General features: G+C 40.2%; 1 protein-coding gene across 1 annotated transcript; it reads left to right on the top strand.

The window, feature by feature from the left end:
- The first annotated feature begins 1,406 nt into the window (after positions 1 to 1,406).
- On the top strand, positions 1,407 to 23,299 carry LOC137181859 (trichohyalin-like). Its single transcript, XM_067587932.1, has 10 exons — positions 1,407 to 1,621; positions 3,342 to 4,367; positions 5,494 to 7,531; positions 14,768 to 14,880; positions 15,609 to 15,705; positions 15,950 to 16,094; positions 16,268 to 16,404; positions 16,521 to 16,717; positions 16,822 to 16,902; positions 18,831 to 23,299. Exons 2-9 carry the CDS (start codon positions 3,352 to 3,354, stop codon positions 16,895 to 16,897), a joined length of 3,819 nt encoding a protein of 1,272 aa, XP_067444033.1. The 5' UTR covers positions 1,407 to 1,621; positions 3,342 to 3,351; the 3' UTR covers positions 16,898 to 16,902; positions 18,831 to 23,299.
- The last annotated feature ends 509 nt before the right edge of the window (positions 23,300 to 23,808 follow it).

The following is a 23,808-nucleotide window of genomic DNA, read 5'->3' as shown; positions in this document are numbered from 1 at the left end:
AGTAAACAGCTGTGAGATAACAAAGGAGTGGGCCAAAAAAAATTAAAGTCATTTCCTCTAAAATGTGAAGTAGCCTTTAGCTTGAAATAAAGTAAATATACTAGTGATAGACATCTTAGTCTATTTGTCCGACTTGCTCAAAGGTCACATTTCACTGGTGTTTCCTGCTCAAATGCGCAGGCAACGCAAATTGAAAGACCCAGGTGTTATGCAAATGAGTGTTTACTGCGTAAGAGGTGATGGGCGCTTCCTATTGTTAAGATGCCCCAGGTAGCCTCAGCACTCTCCCTGAAGCAGTGAGAGCTGTGTAAGCTGACCAATTCATTTTCACTCTGGTGAAGAGACTGTGCGCACTGAGCAGAACCCGTTTATCCAGTCCACACTGAGCTGCGTGCTACTGTCAAGCTCCAAGGGATTCGAACTGAACATCCGGTAAGACTTTTCAAAAGAAACATTGGCCTAATTTTACATTTTGTTTTCATTTCATATTACAGATATATGATGATATATGATATAGGGCTAGATGATATGTAGATGTGATTTTTTTTTGGGGGGGAAGGGGGGTGGGGTGTTTTAAGCCAAACCTGAGCATTATGGGTTGACCCTCTCTTATTAAATGAATCACTTAGGCTACTTTTTGGTATAATTGCCATTTCCAGTAGTTTTCAGTCCTGGTCCATAGGCACCAGAGCCCTGATTGTTCATCTCAGTTCCCAGTTGTTGTGATAGTTTAGTAACATAAGTGTCCCTAGGAGTATGATATAGTGAAAAGTAGGCTACAGCAGTTCAAAAAACCAGTATGCAAGACATTTAAGCTATTTTACACACACTTTACCTGCGAGATGTGCAAATACACAACAATAACATATTATTATCGCAACAAATAAAACATAGTGATGTTAAATATTACGTAGACCATTTCACCACTCATCATAATTTCTTTGTCAGTAAACATATTCATCAATTACCTGGGTGGTGAAAGACATTTTCACTGCAACAACTAAATAAAACAGCTTCACAATAAACAATGTTGGTCATTTTTAGTGTAGTTTGAAACAACAGAAAAGTACAAATTGCAGTTTAAACCTTCCCTCGACTCACACTCAGCTTTTCACTTTCATTATTGGACCTGCTTGTGGCCAGGAAACAAGCTCCTGCTCTAACCCAGTGAAACCACTTTATACATAACTGACTCCGTGACTCACTACAGAGACAACATCCTCTCAGTGAAGATCTTATTTAATTATGGCAATGAAAACACAAAACATCAGTTCAGTAGTGCATTTCCGATGCTACACTTTTTGCACAATTATCTGTGCAGCTGAGCTCTTTTTGGTGCGCTTTTGCCCTGAAATAAATCGTCACCTCTTCATGTCTCTATGCATGTGACTTGACCCCGGAGCAGCAGCGTGGCTCCACCTGCGGCGGGCGGAGAATATCTGTCTGTCTGCTGGCCGTAGGAGCGGTCTGACGTCTTGTTGGTGTGAATGAATTGAGAAAAAAACACTCTGACAACAGCTCAGCAGGCGAGACGATCGCGGAAAACTGAGGAACATTTTCTTTTGTAACTTTTTCCCGCTTCCTTCCTTCCTCCACCTGTATGACTGTGTGAAAACAAAAGGTAAAATAACATATATATTTCGATATATAACTGCTCAAGAAATTTTCAAGCGGTGGAAAGTTCGTAAAGCTGATGTTTACAGCAGGTGCACAATTTTTGTGACCAGTCATGAGTTGTACTGTTTTACAAGCTTTGTAAATATTCTCAATATGAGTTTCCGCATCTTACAAAAGCAGCAGATGGTTTTATTCACAAGGCTGACAGCCTGGCTTGAATTAAAGTTACATTTATTTATCCCAGTTTCCGTTGTCCAGTCTGAGAGGACACTGCTGGTTCAACGACTGGGAGTTCACTGTTGACGCGTTTATTAGTAACTTATTAACTAACCATAATCAGATATTGGCGCTAAAATAACGATAATGTCAGTGTTTAATGCGTGTTACAAGCAATTATATCGCGATGTTTGGCTCATAAACAGCTTAGTTCATTAACTTCTCACAGCATCACTTAAAGATTAATGATACAGTAAACATCCAAACGAAAGGAATGGAGTGCAGCCTTGGCAGGATAACAGACGCTGAAGGCAAACAAAGATAAAGAAACTAAATGGCCAGTAAGCCAAGTGCTACAGAATGATTTTCAGTGCAATCCATGAATGTTGCCTAAAAACAACAGGAATCATCATCAATCAGCTGCAGCTTTACCTGCTAGACAGTGTTTGTTTCTCAGGTGTTCATCTGTAAGGAAAAGAAGGGAGAACAGACATGTTGAATTTAACTGGGTGGTGTGCACAGCTTTAGGATCCCATTACACAATATCATGCACACCCAGAGGTGTGTGTTTGAGCAATGCACCAAAAAGTCCATCACGAAACCCTATCTCTTGCACAAAAAAAAAAATACCTAAGTGTTATGGAATCAAAACTGTTTATGCAAACCAGCTAAAGACTGATATTGTGAGAGTGATAGAGTAAGGATTTTGCTGACACATTATTGGGAGCTGCACAGTATTAAACTGTGGGGCGTGGAGTTACCGGTTTGTGCAAAACTCTTACAGGTCAAACCAGATGACATGCTGCATACAATGCCTGTGGTATTTACTGTTACAGATTCGGCAACCTTACTGTTATCTTTTTTTCACATGGTGTGTAAATATGGCCTTTCTTTTGTTGAAGTTATTAGCACTGACCAAAGTGCTCATGTGACGGTCTGAGAACGGTCTAAACTTGTTTACCTCTCAGTGGTCTCAGTTGAGTTGAGAAAGATCTGATGCGATTGTGTCATTTCTGGTGCAGATCATATTGTGGATGTGTGTGATGACTCATCAGAGCTGCTCCAGTCTCTGTTGTTCTCCTCCTTGACTTCACTGTTTCCTGCATAGTTACTTTTCAACTTCAGTGTGGTTAGAAATGACAAAACTGTGAAATTCGTATTGTATAACAGTTATATCACACTTCCCATCTGTAAATGTTAACATCTAGTAATACCATTAGCAATGAAAGTAGCATTAATGTTTTATAAAAGTGTACCATAATAGTAAGAAATGTGAGGATGTGAGCAGAGCAACTTCATAGTTTCTTGTGTTTGTTCAGTATGATTGATTAGCTGCCTCTGCAGTAGTAATGTGCTTTCAAAAATCTGAACCGACCAGACTTTTCAAGGCTTCTTTGTAACAATGTGATCACGGCTTTGTTTCAGCTGAGAGTGATGTTTTTTTCAGTCTAAATATGTATTTTCCTGTATGTAAACCCTTCCTCTCCTCTTCTTCTGTCCTCTTTTAGCAACTCAGTTATGGAGAGCTCCATTGAGGCTTCCCGGACTGAAGGCGCCCCAAAACCCAAACTGGCCCCCAAACCTCGGCTCACTCCCAAGCCCTTCTCTCTGCAGCAGAACACCACCATTCGCTCCATCCATGCTCCAAAGACGGTCACCTCACTTTCTAAAGCAACAACACACCAGACTGGTAAATCTGAGGCTCCAGGTGTCCCCGAAGCCACTCTGACCACCACTGCTCAGAAACCACCTCAACAGCCCGCTACTTCTGATTCCAAACTCGGCTCTGTAAGTGTGCACACCAAAGATCAACCAAAAACAACAGAGGAGAAGAAAACATGTCCGCATGGAGAGGATACTCCTGATTCTAGTGTAGCTCCAGGGAAATCAGATCCAGCTTCACAAAGTGCTCCACCCAAGCAGATATCCAAATCTGAGCCAATCCAGAAAGAAGATGTCACCCAAAGGAACCACAATACCTCCACAGATGTTGTAACTAACTCAGAACAGAAAGACGAAAAAAAGAAGGAAGATGAAACTCAGATGCCTGTTGTCCAAAAGCTTGAAGAATCAGGGGGTGACGATTCTTCCACAACCAATACAAAAAATCGATGGGGCAACAGCAGGAAGCGTCTATCCATGGAGCTTACCTCAAAGTTTGAGTCAGGTGGTCTATCTCTGCCCCCCCAGCCCCATATAACCATCTCTACAACCACCAGCAAAGACGATGCAAACCAGCCAGTGCCCCCCGATCCAAAGCAGAGCCTGACAACATCAGAGCCGCCCAGCAGAGAGAGTGACGAAGGCAAACTGAAGGAGGAATACAGTGGAGGAGGCAGTATAAAACGCAGAATCAGTCTTCTGTTTGACTCGTCGTCCAGGCCAGAGGTCGTTGTGAAGAAAGAGGAGCCAGAAATCATAAATGGTGTAGGAGGTGTGAAGGAGCGAATTAAAAACTGGAGGGTGGAAACAGGTTCTGAAGGTCCGAAGAACGAGAAGAAGCCACAGGTTGTACCCCGAATTCGCCCAAAGAGGTTAGTGAGCTTTTTTCCAGTGTGCTATTTCGTGACTTGACTAGGCATGAATACAATGAAAAGAACATTCTCTTGCAAGTGCAATCAAGCAAAACGTTTATTTTAGGGTTAATGGCACATATTATGGCTTGCTATTACTGGCCAGGGATAGTTTTCTCTTCAATTGCATCTTTTGTGCCAGATCCTGCAGCAGACATATAGTATTTAGACTGCAGCGCCAGTGGAAGCCTTATGTTGCTTTTGTCGCTTGCTTGTCTTGAGTGTGGAAGGTTTCTGCAGTGTTTTCCACAGTGTATCCCAGTTTCTGTGAAAAAATCATGCTGAGAGGAGTGCAAGTCTGGAACTGTGGAGACAGGAAAGTTTGAGTGTCAGCTAAAATGACTTATTTTCTACACATCATTTCAATGTGCACTGTGTTTAGACATTAATAGGGGTGTGGTAAATGAGTCATATTGCTTGCGGTATCAAGATTGTGGCCAGATTTATGCCCACAAATAACTAAATTTGGATAAGAGTGCAAACCAGGCCACCTCAAATAATTTGAGATTGGATGTCAATACTCCAAAATCTAGCACAAACCTCACTATTAAAGGGTCAGTTCACCCATTTTCACAATTACCCCTAGTATCATACCAATCAGGTAGTTTTGTTTTTGTCCAGGTTTTGAGATATCCATCTGCTGCTACTGAAAAATGAGAAAAATGACAGCAACATGTCTTTACAGGAGCAGTGTCCTCACTGTTTTGGAGAAAGGTTTCACTGTCAACAGCTTTCATTCATCAACTGCTTTCTACCAAATAAATAGTCACTATGAAAACAGTTGACAGTGTGCTCTATGGATTATCATGTATTTCTGGAGAAGAAAGTTGCTATTGATTTTTTAAAATGTAAATTTTCAATGATCTGAGCATCACAAACGAAATCCAGTTTCATTTTGGTAAGTTAGAGGTAGAAATCTCATGAATATCTCATAAACTGGCAAATAAAACCAAAACTATCTGATTAAAATCATCACTAGAGATAAGTGACCCTTTAATGTGACCTTGTGTGATCAGATATGTTTGGATCAGGGTCATAAACTCTCAGTTATTAACCTGAACAACTGTGATTCTTATCTCTTTCACAGCTTTGATCCAGTAACTGTTCCATCAGCAGGGAAAACACCCAAAAGGCCTCCTGTCGAACTCCCTGTAACAGGGACATCGTCCGCAGAGGCTGCGGATCCACCCTCAAAGATCTCCCCTGCTGAACAACCTGCAGAGAGCCCACTGGACACATCAAAAGATGCTCCTCCTGAAGTGAAGTCGTCAGAAACATCATCAGAGACATCAGGAGAGTGTGAACAGAGCAAATCAACAGAGGGTGATGTTCAACTACGTGCTCACAGCCCACCTGCAACCCACACTGTCACTGACGAGGGATCCTCAGCTGCAAGCGAAAGTGCTCCGCACGCTCCAAAGGGGGACAACATCAGGCGTCGCTCTGTTCACTTTGGTGTGGTGGAGAGAGATGACGGTGGACCTCCAGTACGCCTGTGTCCAGAGACTGAATCCAAAGCAGAAGATGAGGCTCCTGAGGATGAGGAGGACCTTCCTGGTTCAGTGCCTGCCAATAGAAGAGTAGGAATTCTTCAGAACAAGGACGATGAGGTCCAAAGGCAAGAAGAAGATCGGCTGAAACATTTAGAGTTTGAAAAAAGAAGGAAAGCAGAGGAAAGCTTAAAGGAAAAGGAAAGACTAATGTTAGAGGAGGAGAAGAAACAAAAAGAAGAAGAAGAAGAAGAAAAGGCCAGGCAGATGAGGGAAGAGGAGAAAATAAGAGAAGAGGAAAAGGAAAGAGAAAAGCTGAAAGAGGAAGAAAAGGAGAGACAGAGAATGGAGGAATGGGAGAGAGAAAGGTCAAAAGAAGAGGAGAGGGAAAGGGAAAGGCTGAGAGAGGAGGAGATGGAAAGGGAAAAACAGATGGAGTTGATGTGGCAGAGACAGAGAGAAGAGGAAAGAGAGAGGGCGAAGCAGAAGGAAGAGATACTTAAACAAGACCAGGAGGAGAGAGAGAAGGAGAGACTGAAAGAGGAGGAGAGGAAAGAGGAGAGATTGAGGGAGGAAAAAGAAAAACAGAGGCTGAGAGAGGAGGAGAAATTGATTCATGACAACGAGGAGCACAAATTGGAGGGAAAACTGAGAGAGGAGGAAATTACTGAAGATAAGCAGAGAGAGGAAGATTTGGAAAAAGAGGGGCTGAACAAAACAGAGGAATTGAGGAGAGGAGAGGATGAAGAGAAGAAGAAAGAGGAAGAGTTGGAGTTGATGTGGCAGAGACAGAAAGAGGAAGATGGAGAGAGGGCGAGGCAGAAAGAGGAGAGACTCAGACAAGAGGAGATGGAGAAAGTAAGATTGAGAGAGGAGGAGAGGCGGAAAGAAGAAGAGAGGATGAGGGAGAGACAGAGAGAGGTGGAGGAGGAGGAGAGAATGAGAATGGAGCTTGAGAGGAAAAGGCAGCAAGAAAAAGAAGAGATGGAGAAAATGAGGCAAATAGAAATGGAGAGACAGAGAGAGATGGAGAGAAAGAGACAGATAGAGAAAGAAAGAGCAGAAGAGCTGGAGAGAAAACGTCAAGAAGAATTGGAAAGAAAGCGAGCGGAAGAACTGGAAGAAAAACTAAGAATGGAGAGAGAAAGGGAGGAACTTATGTTGACCAATTTGCAAAAGGAGGAAGACGGGGAACGAGAGATGTCAGTGGACGAGCCAGAGCTAAATTTAATCAGCTTTGACTCTGAACCTCAAACCCCTTCAGGACAAACCTATGAGCTCACAGAGAGTCAAATGGAAGTTGTCTATGATGACTTCTCTGTCAGAAACCCACATCACGAGGTGGATTTTGACGATTTTTCAGTCAAACCAAAGAGATGGGGCTCACGGGCTAAAATAGAGACTAGTCCTGTCCAGACCACCTCTTTGTACTCTCGGGATGAAGAGATGGAAGCGCTGGTGCCCCTGGAAGTCAAAACTCAGGAAAGGAATGTACCAGAGCAGCTGGAAAAACCAGACAGCCCAGGGCCTACACCAGCCCAGGAGAATCCAGAGGAGGAGGAGGAGAAGGAGATGGAGAAGGAGGAAGAGGTGGAGACAAATAGAGATGAAGGGGAAGAAGATGACAAGCAGGAGGTACAGTAAATATAATTTGGATTGCAACTTGATTTTTTATCCATGTTTGATTGATTTTAACACGCACTGTGGTTATACTCTACTTACATCTAATATGTGCAAAACAGCATATGAAAGGCTGAAGTGTCCAATTACGTAGAAATGTTAAGAACAGAGACAGGAGTGTACATGGAAATGTGGTTATTTTACCACTGATTCATATCAGCCCAGCAGCCACACTCCTTACCTGCAGGAACACATTGCCATTCCTGTGGCAAGCATAACAACATCTCGTTATACTCGATCCAGCCTGATAAAGTCATGACTTAAGACTGTATGTTTGCGTGAGTGCGTACATGGCATATGCATGTGTGTGTAGGTGTGACACTGAGTAATGAAACAAGCATGGCCTGACATCCACACCTATGTGCAATGTGTCAGGCGTATGATCTGCCTTTGCCCACAGTGAGAGCTTATTTCTGTCGGTTAACTATATATCAGAGAACAAAGTGTTAGAGAAAGATAAGTGTTGACTTTGGAGGTGTGACAATAAAAAAAAAAAACTGCTATGAGTAAGCCTGGTTCTGAATTTGTGATCTTAAATTACTACCCCTGAAGTTGATATCAAGTTAAGATTGAGTTATTTTTCCGTGTTTTATATATATTTACAGTTATGTGCAAAGGCAGGACTCCAGTACATTCAGTCTCCTAATGTTTGCTGAATCTGCCAGGCCACTCTTTATGAACTCTGTACTCTAAATCTGATGGTGCACTTACTGTAGTGTGTGGTAATGACTAACAGGAAATGAGGTTAGGACTTCCTTTGCAGCTATTGCACCATTTGCTACTTTCATTTTGTTCTTATTTGCGCATAGAGAAAACTTTTTTTTTTTAAGAGAAAAAGTTCAAAAGAAAAAGAGAAGTTGTAAAGTGTGAAAGAGCAATGGATTATTTCACATGGGCATCTTGGATGGGTTACTTTCAGCAGCTGTGGGTGAGTCTTCGTAGATAGAAGTGTTACCTCAGACGTGCTAGTGGTTTTGCAAAGAGAGCCAACTCAGCAGTTTGCACCTTTTTGAGGGTTCCATCTTGTACTTGTTAGATTTATTTCTGATGTTGGATTGCAGTAACCGGCCTTTTTTTAACCACTATTTACTGAATTAATCAATGCAGAATTTTAATACACCAGATGATGAGTACACATGATTACATTTGAAAGTGGTTTCATTCTTTAAAGATAGATGTGCACACCTTCTGCAGCTCCACGCATTCCTGTGAATGAGAAAGTTTGTAGTTCATGTCGAACTCTAGGTTTAAGTCACTTCTGAAGACTTTAGTTAAGCCTGTAACTGGAGAACCTTTAAGTGTTTGTGACTGAAGACTTTGACCACTCCTGTAGGTCGTTATCTTACAAATACACAACTATTAACTTTTTTTGTTGATATGCGTGTGATAAGATACATAGATAACGTAAGGCAGCTTCAAATACAGAACTTATTTTATGTCAGTTTACAGTCAGTTCACCTTGGACCCTTTGAAGCTATATTAGTACTGCAGTCAATAAACAATGTCCGAGCCAACTTCTGGGTGGACCAACAAATAAACATCACTAGTGTACTGCTTTAAAAACTATAGATTGAGTCAGATGGGAGGGTGATAGTCAGTTGCTAATGCTGGGAAATTTTAGTTGTTTAGTTGTTAGAAATAATAGAAAGCAAAGTGATGATTGCAGCTTAGTAATATACCTACAGCTTCCACACAATTTAAATTGCATTGTCAAGTACAATATTTAAGACTTAACTGTGAGAAGAGAGAAGGCAATAAACAGAAACAATTCAAGGTGAACAAAGCAAAGAGTTGTTGATGCACCTAATGAGAGTACATAAGACTGAAAGAACAGCTGAGAGGCTCGTGCCAGTCAAGACAGATCGGTTCACGGCCTGTTTGAACATGCAACATTTTTTGCAGGGTTAATGAAAACACTTAAACCTTGGAGCACTGAACTGTGTGTGTATGTGTGCATCATTGTGATTTTGTTTCTGTGCACGTGCTTTAGGAAACAAACCATATTGTTAGCAATGAGCTACATTGTACATAACCACTCCTACCGTAAAGCTAGTGGTATAGTTGTTTTGGTGGTCATGACTTGTGTGTGTATGGTGGCAGTTTCACCACTGAGTGGCACTGCTGCTCTTAAAAATTGCACTTCCTTATCCTGCACCACAGAATCCAACTACCCTATGTCATATTATGTACCTTACAATGTTATAATATGGCCACCATATGTCATTTGATAAATAAAACATGATAATAGTGATTTGCTAGCCATTTTATGGCTGCAAGAGAAAATCCCACAGCAAAGACACTATTGTGTGTAAAATTAATTAGGCAGAGAAAAGCTTTTCATTTGGACTGGGTTAGAATGAGTAAAATGTTTACTTGGCAAACACAAGCTGAGCAGCCGACCGTGCACCCTCATTCAGGCTACCGACTAAAAGACAGACGGGTGGATGGATTGATGTCATAGTGAGTAGGGCCTAAGTGGTATGTGGTCATCATGTCCTCATTTGGATCTTGCCAACAGGGTACATGTCAGAATGACCATACATGGTGCACCTATTTGCTCTCTTTCTGTCTCTCTACTCAATCTCTCCACCCTGTTTTGAGAGAGCCCGTCACCCCCCGACACACACACACACACTTTCTGGCACACATACACACAAAAGAGGATGGGCTAATCCACAGACAAGAAAGTTCACTTGTCCACTGTCCATTCTTTCAGTCATCTAGTGCTCCCTGTCGCTCCAATTTTCTCTCAACTTTCCAGTAGTCTTCCTGTTTCCTACTATTCTCTCTGCCTTGTCGTCACACAAAGACCTGGTTCATTCAGTAACCTGCATTTACCTAGGGGAAGAGAGCAGCAGAGGGAGGTACAGAAAGCACCTTGGCCAAGCCTGCCGCACCTTCCTCCCCTCGGGATTTTCCATTTCTGAGCACAGACCTCAGCTTTGTTTTGACTCTCTCTGAAATCACTCAGGTCTAGAGGAGATAAAGGGGTTATCCACCTCTCTGTACCTGGCTTTGGATGTTTTGAGTGGCAGATATTTCCCACGCTGCTTTTTTTTTCTTTCTGAATGGAAAATGGAGTCACAATATGAACTGGGATGTTGGTACACAGGCAAACAGGCTTGACTGTGGCTGAGTCAAGTCTCAGCAAAAGAGAAAAAGAGGGTGCTCATGAAAAGAGGTAACCGTTAAAGTTCTTGTCTGCAGGACTGAAAGCTTCTTTGCTATTTTTACTTCAAAGGTAGCGACAAAAGGACTTTTATTGATTGGGACTTCGGTCAATGTCTTTTAAGTGGATGATAACCTCACCGCAATGGATGATGGTGATGATAGGAAAGTCTTTCTTCAGGACGCTGCTTTTTAAGGTGTAACATCCATCACAGTGAATGCTGCAGTGGAATAGTGTTGTCAGCGTGCAAACACATGGCTGGTCAGACTATTTACTTCTTTACTGACAGCAAATAATTGACTGTTCCAGGAAGTTTGTGTAACCTGAACCATAAAAATATGGACAGCGGGGATGGAAGTGAAAGGTGGACTATATCTCATTTTGTATGACATCAGAAGCCTTTTTTCCACAAAGGACAATTTGTGCTCTCTTTACCTTCTGCTTGCTGAAAATGACAACTAAAAGCCAGATCATAGACCCAGCTTTCTGACTCACCCACACAATCCCTTCATCTCTAACAAAGCTGAACTTCAGTTTCTCCGATGACCCAGTTCCCATGGTGACCCTACTACCAGGACGACCAGCTGTGTGAGCCTTTCAACCATGCAGTACTTTGGAGGGAAACTGTCAGCCGCCCAGCTGCAGGTGGCGGGCTGGGTGGGAAGCGTACGACGCTCCTTGCAAGGAGCTCTGCAGCTGGTCTGGGGCAACGCAGAAGAGAAGCAGGAAGAGGAAGATGAAGATAAAGAGGAGGAAGAAAGTGGAGATGGAGAGGGAAGGTTTCAGAGAGCCATGTCGCCACTTCGTAGCTTCGCCAGACGTAGCAGGAGATCCCTGGGCCGTCTCTCCCTCAGAAGCCGGCAGACTCTGCACAGGAGAGCCACTCAAACCTGCTCAGTAAGAGCTGATATAGTAACCCAGAAAATGTCAATGAATGCTCTACGATATTCTGCTCTTATCACATCCAGGTCTAATGAACAGAATGGTTTAATGAAAATCAGATATTATATTAATAACCTTGACTAGCTAGTTTTCATGGACTTTAGGTCAATGGAAATTACCTCTTCAATGCATTAACAGGGAGGTCAGCGGAAATTAGATTCAATGATGAATGTACCAACAGATTTTAAGGCCTGGGTTAACGACTTGAGAGAGGGCTTCAGGTACTTTTCATAGTTTACACCAAAGCTCCATGCAACTCATTCCCTAGCCAAATGTGTACAAGCCCATTTGTTAACAGATAACCATGCAAATGTAAATAGGGAGCGCAGTAGGCATTGGCCTGTCTGTTTCAGGAAGGACGCGGTTATCTGATAAAGTTGTCCAAATGTAGTGTTTTATCAGAGCACATGCATGCCCTTTCCCTCTCTGTCTGTGGTGTGGGTCAGAGATAAAGCAGAGGACTAAAACAAAGTGTGACACAGTTAGACAAGTTTCATCCAACTGTAGCTGTCTATGTGCGGTTTATCTACATCTGCCTGTTGTTGAAGCTGCTCACATTTGCTTTCACTTGAGTCATGACAGTATCTTATCACATTTCACTGAAAATGTGACAAATATCCGTCCGTACAGCCATCCATTTTCATCTGCTTATCTGGGCATTGCCAATACCGGATTTCAACTTCAATTGATAGGAATAATTAATCACTTATTTTTGAACACTACAGTATGAACACTATCCTACCACTACTAATGATATAAATGAATATAATATACATAGTTAATATATTACATAGCATAGCATTTCTTACTACTCTGAAATTGACTGTAAAGATGAAACACAAGAATTATTGTAGATTTTAATGATTAAATTGCCTTCAATGTAACATTTTGTTTAAAAAACTTTGGCACACTACCGAAAAGAGAATAAGAGCAAATACACATATCTGATGTTTATTTCAACACTGCATTTATCACCATCTGGTTTGGAGATTAACTACAATAACTTTGGGTTCCAAACTGTTTTTTAGACATACACATGATAAAGTCCATCTTGTTAGTTTTTAATTGTTAACAGTGGCTGCAGCATACATGTGTGCACATTAATTTGTGTGAATGTGTGTTTGTGTGAACATGCATTGGAGACAAAGACTGAAAGGAAAAAAAAGAACCTGCAGGCTATTTCCACTCTTAATTTGATGATGCATCGCTTCCCTCATTAGATGCGATGTTTTGTTGACAGTCTCGATCTGTTACCCTGGATTAGAGTTGTGGTTAGTTGTGCTTGTGGCATCTTCAGGATGTTATCCTCTCCACTATGTTGTAAACAAGCTATCCTACACATTCCATTGACTGTGACAAAAATGTGATGGTGGTAAACTATAATGAAGCTAACTCTGTCGTGACTTGCACATCCTCCGCCCTCCGGAGTGCATACTGTACTCACACACTCACACATACACAAAGTGTTAACTGTAGCTTAAAGGTGAAGCTTTTAACATATCTGGTACTTATGTTTGCACTTATAGAAGTTGTTGTTGAGTTGCGTTACAGTAGTCCTAGAATGTTCTGTTATTACTAGTAAAATAAGGAATGTAACAGCATTAGATGATAGAGTCTGTGCATATGCAGATTAAAGCTGCATTAACATATATTTTCAAATTGAACGGCTCAAATAACTGTGTGTAGTGTGAAAGGTGTCGCTTGTAGGGACAAACCCACAAAGAATTATCACCAACTCTGCAGTTCCCAACATTTGGGAGCATGTTAGCATCTTTCAGAGCATTGTTTATATATATATATATACATATACATAGCACTATATACATAGTGCTTGTTGCACTGCCCCCAAGGGCTTTTTCATGCTTTAAGGCATAATATTTTAATCCCTGGGTATATTATACATTTTCTCTGTGGCAGAGTCATTTCTGAAACATCAATTTAAGTAAAACAGATTGATTGTTCCAATTTAAATCCACTGATCAGACTGAGATACACTTGCCAATTCATTATTGCATACTTGTTCCACTGGCAACAGGAATTATTTAGAAAATGGATTAAGTTCTTCTTTGGTTTCTTCAGAAGATTTTTTGAATAATATGGAAGGCAGGTGTCAGAGTCACATGATGTGTCAATCTTCTTTTGGAGGAATGTGGAGCAATTCTTCCACTCTGAAGTAGTTCACGCTTTGTGTTGCCTTTGGAGCAGACTTTGTTTTTCTCTGCAACTAAACACAGTCTGTGGTTATATGAAAATCACTATGAGTCTATCCGTCCATGCTGCAATGCTTCCCGATAACAGGCATTGTGCAAATGAAGCTGCTCTATGACTCCTGAGTAATAAATGGCCTTATGAAGTATTTGAGATGTTTATGAAATCATACAGAAGCCAGCAGTGTTTACACAAGTGTTGTTCTGTATCCAGGTGACAATATCAGACAACAGAACAGTGGGATGTGCCCCTTGACAAAATGTGAAGTGAGCTTAAAGGAATGTTTGTGAGGAGGTGCTCAGTAGTTGCTTTTGTGTGTGTGTGTGTGTGTGTGTGTGTGTGTGTGTGTGTGTGTGCACCCATGCATTCCAGCAGGTGGGCGTGACAGCATGAGTGTGTTTTGGGGGTGTCTGTGTACACGGATATAGGTATGTATGCCAGTGTGTGTGTGTGTGTGTGTGTGTGTGTGTGTGTGTGTGTGTGTGAGTGTGTGTGTGCATGTGTGTGCATACACAAGCTCATGGTGTTTATTGAGGACAGCCCAGCCTCTGTGACCAGCTCATTAAAAGATGCATGCTTGGCTGGTCCTTAGTCCTCTCTCCCTCTGTAGTTAGTGATCTTGGCTCGGCACACAGTCCTATTTCTCCCTGCCTCAGCTGCACCGTGTGAAGTTCTAATATGCAGATTTACAGAAAGACCAAAACATCATTTCATTTCACATAATAAAACAGCAGGGCCAACAGAAAAATGAAATGTCAAACACACTAATGTTGTCTTCCTTCATTGTTTACTGTCTTTTTTCTCTTTTTTGTATGATCTGCTTTTTTGCTCATTAACCAATTTAATTGAATGTCTCTCTCTCTGTCTCTAAGACTCAACTTAACAGTTATCGTACAGGCGGTGAAGACAAAGACACTGATGCTTTGATAGACGGTGAGCCAGACCAACAGAATGGGGCCTGTGAACCGACATCTGAATCTGACAGGTAGGTAAGAGGTGGTGGTATAATACAATACAAACTCTACTTACTGTGGACTATAGATTGATATCAGTGGCTCCATTTCATTTATCTTCACTGTTGGACACAGACAGGACTTGACAGGTTCATGTGATCAGTCTTTGTGTCATGTGCTGAAGGTGTGGCTCCACATTGACATACATGATTTGATTCAAACTGAGTACACCTGCAAACAGAGGCCCTATGGCTATCTCACATTGAAGTCTTAAAGTAAATAGCCAGGAGGTGCAGTTTGGAGGGCCAAGTTTAGCTCTGGTTTCTTAGTACAATCAGTGGAGCTTGTAGTGTAACCAATAATAACACACTGTGATTAAGGAACCATAATTGCTAGTCTGCCTTTGAGAGTGTCATATTAATTTCAAATAACTTCAGCTCCATGGGTGATTTGGACTCCAATATTAAACCAAATGAAACATACAATATAAAGATTTCTGTTTCTGAAACTTAACTCCTTTGATAACATAACCAAGTGCAGCTGCACACTAAACTGTGCTATCAAGTACTTTCTAGAGTTGAGCTCCCTGTGCCCCCTTGTGGTTTATAGAGCACAACACAGAAACACAGAAGAGTTGAGGTTGTTCAATTGGATGAAAATAACTCTCAAGATTGAACTGAAAGCATCTCAACAATAACATAAGTCTTCTCATTTTAATATGTGTTCACACATTATTCTAAATAGCTTTCTTTCTCCTAAGTCCAAAGCCTGCCGCTGACCAATTTCCTGAGGTCTCCTCTGAAGATGTTGATATCAGTGATTTTCAAAGAGAACCAGAGCTGTCTCCATTCCCTGAGGTTGGTGACTATTTATTATCAACTTTCCCCATTCATGAATCATGACTGTTGATGTCTGTATCATTCGCTACAGACATTAACATATAGTTTGGTTGTTACTTTGCATATCTATCTCAAAGAAATGTGTGTTCTTGCATGTGTATTGTTGTAGCGTGGTGGCGCATTAATAAGCATCCATGAATACAGTGTCTATTCATTTCTTGCTATACTGCTATACTATATATGTGCGTGTGTCTGTGCACAGAGCACCACTCCTCTCCTCGACACCAGTGCGCAGAAGTCCAAGGCAGATCTGGGTAAGAGGCGAATTCGAACACGTCCGTCACGCTCACTCCATGCAGGATTGACTCAAACGGACGGTCAGGACTGGAAGTTCCGTGACTCGACAGGTTATTATAGCATCCATAATGTTTTTTAATCTACACATAGAGCTGGAGCTCCATGATTCTTTTGTTTCAAAGTAAACAAGCAATATTTCCACCAAACATATCCACTCTAGTCAAAGAGCAGTCTGGGAATCTTGACTGACGGCATGTCTTGATGTGTTAACTATATTTTTCAGTTGAAAAGGAGATACCTTCCAAGCGAAGGGAGTCAGACTCTGAGGAGGAACAGCCTAAACAGAAGATAGTCTGTTCTCCTCCTCCCACCTCTCAGAGAGTCCCCATATTTCCTGGCTTGAACCCTGCAGCCCTAATTGTAAGTTCTCTCGGAGTTTGAGGAGAGTTTAAATACACTATGTTTTTATAATAGATAACAATGTGTAAAAGGGTAGAATTGACACTGAGTAACATGTATTTAACTCGCTTGCCAAGGCTCAGATAAAAAAAAGAACAAGTGGAGGAGGAACTGGAGGAGGAGAAGAAACAGAAGACAAGGGCAGACAAGAAAGGGAAAGTCCAAATGAGGAGTTATCACCATCTCCCTCACAATTGTCCCGCTCTCCTCGCTCTGCTGCACATCTTGCAGGCGCCGCACGAGTGCTGCCGCCCATAGGCGGCACGGATGGAGGGTAAGAACAAAGCATGATGGCACACTCATATCCTGCAAAAGATGAGATCCATGCAAATATGTTTAGAGAAAATTACTGAAATATTGATTCTGTGTGTTATTCAGTGCCATCTCCTCTCCCGCTTGGCTGAAAGAACTGAAGTCTAAGAAGCGTCTCAGTCAACATGAAGGTGAAGCATAGCCCAAGTAAGTATTAGGGCGAGAATTAAAATACTAGAGACATAGAATCTTTACCATATAATACAATTTAAATCTTGCTGTAGAAATGGAGAGTTCTGTTGTCGCCCTGTGATAGACTGGCAGCATGTCCAAGATATTTCCCTGCCTTTCACCCCACACCGTTTCCTCTTTAGCACCTGTGTAGAGCTTTTCTTGGGTTTCACGTGGGAATTGAATCAATATTATTAATATCATGTTGATGAAAATTATTGTCAGGAGGCCAAGCACCTGATGTTATTGTAGTCTTACATTTTATGGTCAATACAACCATCACATTTTCTTATATCAACATAGCTCTTTTTATGCCTCCGTGCTGGTGACAGACATGGCTGGAGGCATTATGTTTTCAGGTTGTCCGTCCATCCCATTCTCGTGAACGCGATATCTCAGTAACACCTTGAGGGAATTTCTTCAAATTTGCCAAAAATATCCACTCGGACTCAAGGATGAACTGATTAGAATTTGGTGGTCAAAGGTCAAGGTCACTGTGACCTCACAAAACATGTTTTTGGCCATAACTCAAGAATTGGTACACTAATTATGACAAAGTTTCACACAAATATCTAATACGATAAAATGATGAAGTGATGACATTTGTACCCAAAAGGTCAAAGGTCAACTTCACTGTGACATCATAATGTTATGCAAAAATACTTTTCTGGCCATTATTCAACACCATAACTCAGGCACAGAAGGGGAGATTGTGACCATATTTCACATTTGGTGAGATACTGAACTGATGACACTAATCTTGGGTGTCCACCTTGAAACTGTGGTGATTGTAAAGATCTTCTGTGCTGCCAGGTTGAAAATGTGTGTGAAGCATCCATGTTTTAGAATTTGTAGCGTTTTTGCAGCAACATCCATATCTGAAGCATCGTCAACTGTCATGGCTACAACTTTATCAGGATCAGCTTTATTGGCCAAACATGTGAACACATACAAGGAAAATATACTTAGTACCTTTTATTAAATTCCTTCAAATTCTTCACTACAAATATTATATGAGTCTGGACAGACATGGATGTAAACTGCAACTTGGTTGGCGTAGGCATACAACTGGGAGGCAATATTTCTAGTTTTTTCTTTTTTCTCATTTCACCAACATTCTTGGTAGTCAGAGACACATTTTAGTTCTTCTTATATAAAGATGATCCAGTGTTCACTTGGAAAAAAACAAACAAATATTTTGTATGACTTTCCTATGGCTTGACAACAGAATCTTTATACACATTAGAGCATTCATAACCCACAAAGTGCATGTCAAAATGTAGATCATAGGACTTCATTCTAGGATCAACCAAAAATGAGCATGGAATTTTTGACAAAACGCAAATACTCTGAATTAAGAGTGATTACATAACTTTCAAGAATGGATTTGAGTGTGAATCATAATGTTGAATAGTTTGCATATAATAGAGAGTGAATGTTTTAAACTTCGCTGAAATTCTGTCAAGAGAAATCATGTTATTAAGTGCAACAATGACTAAACTGACAGCAAAGACACAAACAGGAAGTGGGCCATATATCTGCAGCGTTTTCTCCTATCATGGTTAAAATTGCTCAGTGAGTAAGAAGCCATCAGTGTTAAGTTTATGCTGCTTGATGCACTTTTACTTGCCTGTGGAATTGCTGCTTGTAGCTATATTTTGCTCTCACATTTACTGTTCTGATTATAGCTTAGGGAAAAGGGCACAAGAATGTAACAAGGTTTTGGATTTAAGTGCCACTTGTGCTAAAAATTAATGTATTCATGGTAGAGTATATGCTAGAGTATTTACACAAAAAACAATCCAATACATATGTGATAAATTCTGACTATATTAAATACAGTAGATGTGTTCCGTGGTTTTGAAACATCTCTCTGAACTTACTGTATATTTTGTTCCCTTTAGGAGCCGTTGTGCTGTTGCTCTTGAGCAAGAATCAATCAATCTCAGATATTGCTGCTGACAGACACCTTGCCATGATTGCTCCATTTTGCACTTTGAGTGCCTTATTTTGGACCTTTACTGAGATATGTAGAAGGGGAATTCAGGCTTTCGTTGAACATAGAGGACATCAAGTACTTTTCATCTTGTAAATGGAAAATGGTGCCAAGGCTATGTGCCAAGACTGTGATGTGTTTATGCCAAGTAAATGTTTTATCAACTGTTGTATAGAGGCTCAATGGAGGCTGAATGCCCTAATGTAATGTAGAACAAAGCCATGGATTGTCTTAGTGTTTCATTGCTTTGTTTGGCTGTGTAAGTCCATCATTTACTGACAGGGACTGATGACACTAGGCCTTCAGCTGGGTATCTGCCTTTACACACACTCAAACACACACATATGTACAGGAAATACTGAATATGGATTTCACCTTGTGTGTGTTTAGTATAAATTGTACAAAATGCCTTTTACATTATTTTACCAATCACAGATCGTCTCAAGTAAACCTACCTAGCACTTTAAGAAAATGATAATTATTAATTAAGAATCATTACCCCAAAAAATGGAGTAATGATTCTAATTAACAAAAAACTTAGTTTTGTACTGCTTGGTGAATTTAAGGACAAAGGGAGGATAATTTGTATAGATGCCCTTATTAACAGGGTGAAAGTGGTAGTTTGTAATATAAATGCACCTAATAAGGAAGATCCTGACTTATCAATGAGCTGAACAAAATTTAGGGCACAAAAGAAGGATAAATTATTTTGGCAGGAGATTTTAATCAAGGGATGGACCCTGTTATTGATAAAAGCAAATTTCAGACATTACTGGTACTGAGGGATAGGGCTGCCATACGTACGCTCACAGATGATTTAGGTCTGGTGGATATATGGATATATTTTCTCACTGACATAAATCCTACTCTAGAGTAGATTTCTTTCTCCCATCCAAATCCATTATTGAACAGGTGATAGACTGTAAAACTGGCCCAATAGCACTATCTGATCATGCACCAGTTGAAACTCAAATTGACAGGAAGGAGGGATAGATGGGAATGAACACTATACTTTTAAACTATGAGGTGCTCAGTGAAAAGTTGGCTGAGGACCTGACTATGTTTTTCAAATTAAATGTAGGGATCACAGAGGAGTTGTCTTCGGTATGGCAGGCATCCAAGGCATATATGAAAAGAAAATTAATTGTACAAACATCTAAAAGGAAAAAAGAATGTATGGGCCAAATAACAAAGTTGGAAGCGGAAGTAACCACATTGGAAAAGGTCCTATCAAGACCATATACAGGTGATATATATAAAGATTTGTACAATCAGAAGTTTAAATTAAATAATGTATATAACAAAAAAGCAGAAAATGCATTATTTAGATTAAGAAGAAATTTCTACAATGGGGTCGACAAAGCTGGTAAGCTATTGGCACTACAATTAAAATAATAGGCCATGAATAGCATTATAACTAATTAAGAAGGGGGATGCATTAGTATCATCACCTAAATTCTATGAACATTTATATACGTCACCATCAAGCCATGATCAGCAGAAGCTGAATCAGTTTTTTTCTATACATAAAATTGTAGAAATTATCTCAACAACAAGTAGAATCCTTGGATGCACCAATTACTGAAGACGAAGTTAGATGAGCCATTCCAACTATGACAATGGGAAAGTCTCTAGGTGTGGACAGTTTTCCCATTGAATATTATAAAACATATTGGCTCCTATCTTGACAAAAGTTAATCTGGAAGCATTTAATTTGGAGTCTTTGCCTAATATCTTTAATGACGCACTAATATCATTAATTCTAAAAAAAAAAAAAAAAAGAGAGAGAGAGAGAGAGATGCAGTGGATCCCTTAAATTATAGACCTATAAGCTTAATTAATGTGGACTGTAAAATACTGGCTAAAGTATTAGCTTCATGATTAGAGAAAGTGTTGCCATCTATAATTAATACTGACCAAGTTGGCTTCATCAAAGGAAGGTCCTCAGCTGACAATTTAAGGAGATTACTACATTTAATATGGTAGAACTCCTCAGAGTAGTGTCCCAGTCACTGCCATCTCCCTGGATGCCGAAAAGGCTCTCGACAGGGTAGAATGGAGATTGCTATGTACGGCTCAGTCATTCTTTGGGTTTGGCTCTGTCTTTTCATCATGGATCAGTACTGTGTATAAAAACCCTAAGGCTGCTGTTCCTACAAATGGCATAATTTTCTCATCCTTCAACATTTCACAAGGAACACGCCAAGGTTGCCCCCTCTCTCTGTTGTTATTCACAACTTTCTTGGAACCTTTGACAATCATGATTAGAGCAGATCCAAATATTAGAGGGGTGGAGGGAGCTGGAAAGGAAAATGAGCTGATGCTTTATGCTGATGATATTTTATTACTTATTAGCAACCCCTCCAACTCTCTACCCACATTAATGAACACTATCCAGTTATATTCTGAGTTGCATGATTACAAAATCAACTGCAGTAAATCTGAGGCTATGCCATTGTCAAAATCTTGTGATTCAAATCCAGTGTCTCAGTTAAAGTTTAAATGGTTGCCAGATGGAATGAAGTATCCAGGGCTTAAAGTCAGTCTGAATCTGGATGAAATAATTACCTTAAATTATGACCCACTACTGGGCAAACTAAAAAAATATTCTGGATAAATGGGGAGGACTGGGACTTTGGGGTAAAGTGAATGTAGTCAAAATGGTTGTAGCTCCTCAGTTTAATTATCTCTCTATGCTGCTTCCTTTAAAGATCTCTGATTTGATTCATAAGCAGCACAACAATTTTCTATGGGATAAGAGTATGGGCAGAGACAAAGGAGGACTGGGTTTACCAGATGTGAGGTCGTATAATCTATCTTTCAATACAACCAAACTGGGTAACTATAGAACAAAGCCTGGTTGCACCATATTACCATTCTTTCACAACAAGTGGAAAATCTAAATCCCATACTGTCTTACTCAAGGAGTGTGTGGAGTTAAATCCATAAAGCTTGTAGAATGTGGCATTTAAACCAGTCATAGTCCTCCCTCTGGAATAACCCTAAAATACACATTGGGAAAAGAGTGGTGTACTGGAAAGTAAAGGGAATTTCTGGAAATATTTACAAATGAGACACTGTATTTGTTAGTATATTCAAGAACAGTGAACCACTAAGTAACCCTTTAACTGAATACTTCACGTTACCTCATGATGTTCATAAAACTTCAGTGTTTTACAAAGTGTTCAAACACTCCATGGGTGATTCCTATAATAAGTAATATGGCAAAAGGACCCTGCAACTTATATTGAAGACAATGAATGGTCAGATATTATAACAAATGTAGGAAAAAACATCAAAGAAGCTAGAGGGAAATGTATTCAATATAAAATAGTGCACAGATATTGCTGGACACCAGCTAGACTTCACAAAATGGGAACTGCTGATAACAATCAATGCTGGAAGTGTAAGAGCAAACTGGGCACATATTTGCACATGATCTGTTCCATGGTTCACCCATTCTGGTGTAAAACCTCAGAGATATTGGGGAATTGGTTGGTTTCCACTCTGCCTCTTCACCCACTGTTTTGTCTCCTTGGCGACAAGACAATGATACCTAATATAATGAATAACAAAGTCAATATTTTAAAAGTTGGTCTTATAACAGCTTCAAGACTTATACTGCAAAATTGGAAGAGCCCTTGGTGTCTGGCTGTGAAGGAATGGATTGATGAAATGATTAAGATTTCATCATATGTTGGGAAAAATTAATTGTGGGGGGGGGGGGGACAACAGAGACATGAGTTCCATTTTGGTTGCATGTTAAACTGACTCTACAATAGAATGTAAATACGTTAATTAATGACGGTACATGTTTTGTGTCCATGGTTTTATTTTATGTTGAGGGGATGTTCTGTGTAAATGTCCTGTACTGTATCTGCTCTATGATATGCTGCACTGCTCCAAAAAAATAGATAAAAATTTGAATTATAAAAAAAAGAAAAATTATAAATAATTACCGTCCATACAGTAAATCTAAGCAATAGCATGACCAAGTACCTAACTGTAATAACAGGGTCAAAGGAAATGTTTATTTTTGCTACACAATTGATGTCTGTGTTCTCCTTTAAATAAGATGTAACAAAACTTAAAGATGTACTCCCTAATTTTATAAAAATGCCCAATAGCTGGCCTTGTTACTATATCAACGATGAGCTGGGAGAAAATTTAAGGATGTTTGGATGATATGACAGAATCTGGGATGTGTGTTTTGTAAAATCCCCAAAAAAGTGTTAATCTGCTTGAAATTATTTTAAGTGCCTTTGTTTTTAATGGTAAAAAATAACCTTTGTCATTGCTGTAATCATTGATCATCAATATATGTGTGATAAGAGGAAATTTGGGGAATTTTATTAAAACTTTTTCTATGAAATGCAATTGAGTGTGTTTGTGTGTTTTTTATAGAAAACTTGCACTGCTTATTGCACATAGTAGGTGTCCGTGGAGCATAAAGACACAACATAACATATAGTCTCATTCATGCTTTACAAGCACACTTTCTGCTCCTGTTATAGTTTTTGGTTATGCCAAAGGTAATTTATGTATTTAAGGAAAGACAAGAAAAATCCAAATATGGAAATACAATTGGTGAATGATACAATAAAAAAGCTGGAAGTTGGATGCAGCGATTTGAACGGTGGATGAAGAGAAAGGTAAAGAAACAGGTAGAAGACAGGAGAGTGGAGAGCAAGATAGCTGGGTGGGGCCAATAGTGCTGAGTGAGACTGATCTCTGCTCATTCTCTTGGCTGGCAGTCAGTGTGTGTGCCCACTATAGGATCATGGTCAGGATGGCAGCATGGGCCGAACTGGGCAGCGTTTGCCAGTGTGCCAGGGACAGAGGGCAAGCCTATTGAGAAGCAGTGTGATGGACACAATGGGTGCGAC

This window comes from Thunnus thynnus, chromosome 4, assembly GCF_963924715.1.
Source record: "Thunnus thynnus chromosome 4, fThuThy2.1, whole genome shotgun sequence".
Lineage (NCBI taxonomy): Eukaryota > Metazoa > Chordata > Actinopteri > Scombriformes > Scombridae > Thunnus > Thunnus thynnus.
The sequence above is the reverse complement of the archived record's forward strand: the minus strand, read 5'-3'. Positions and strand labels throughout refer to the sequence as shown.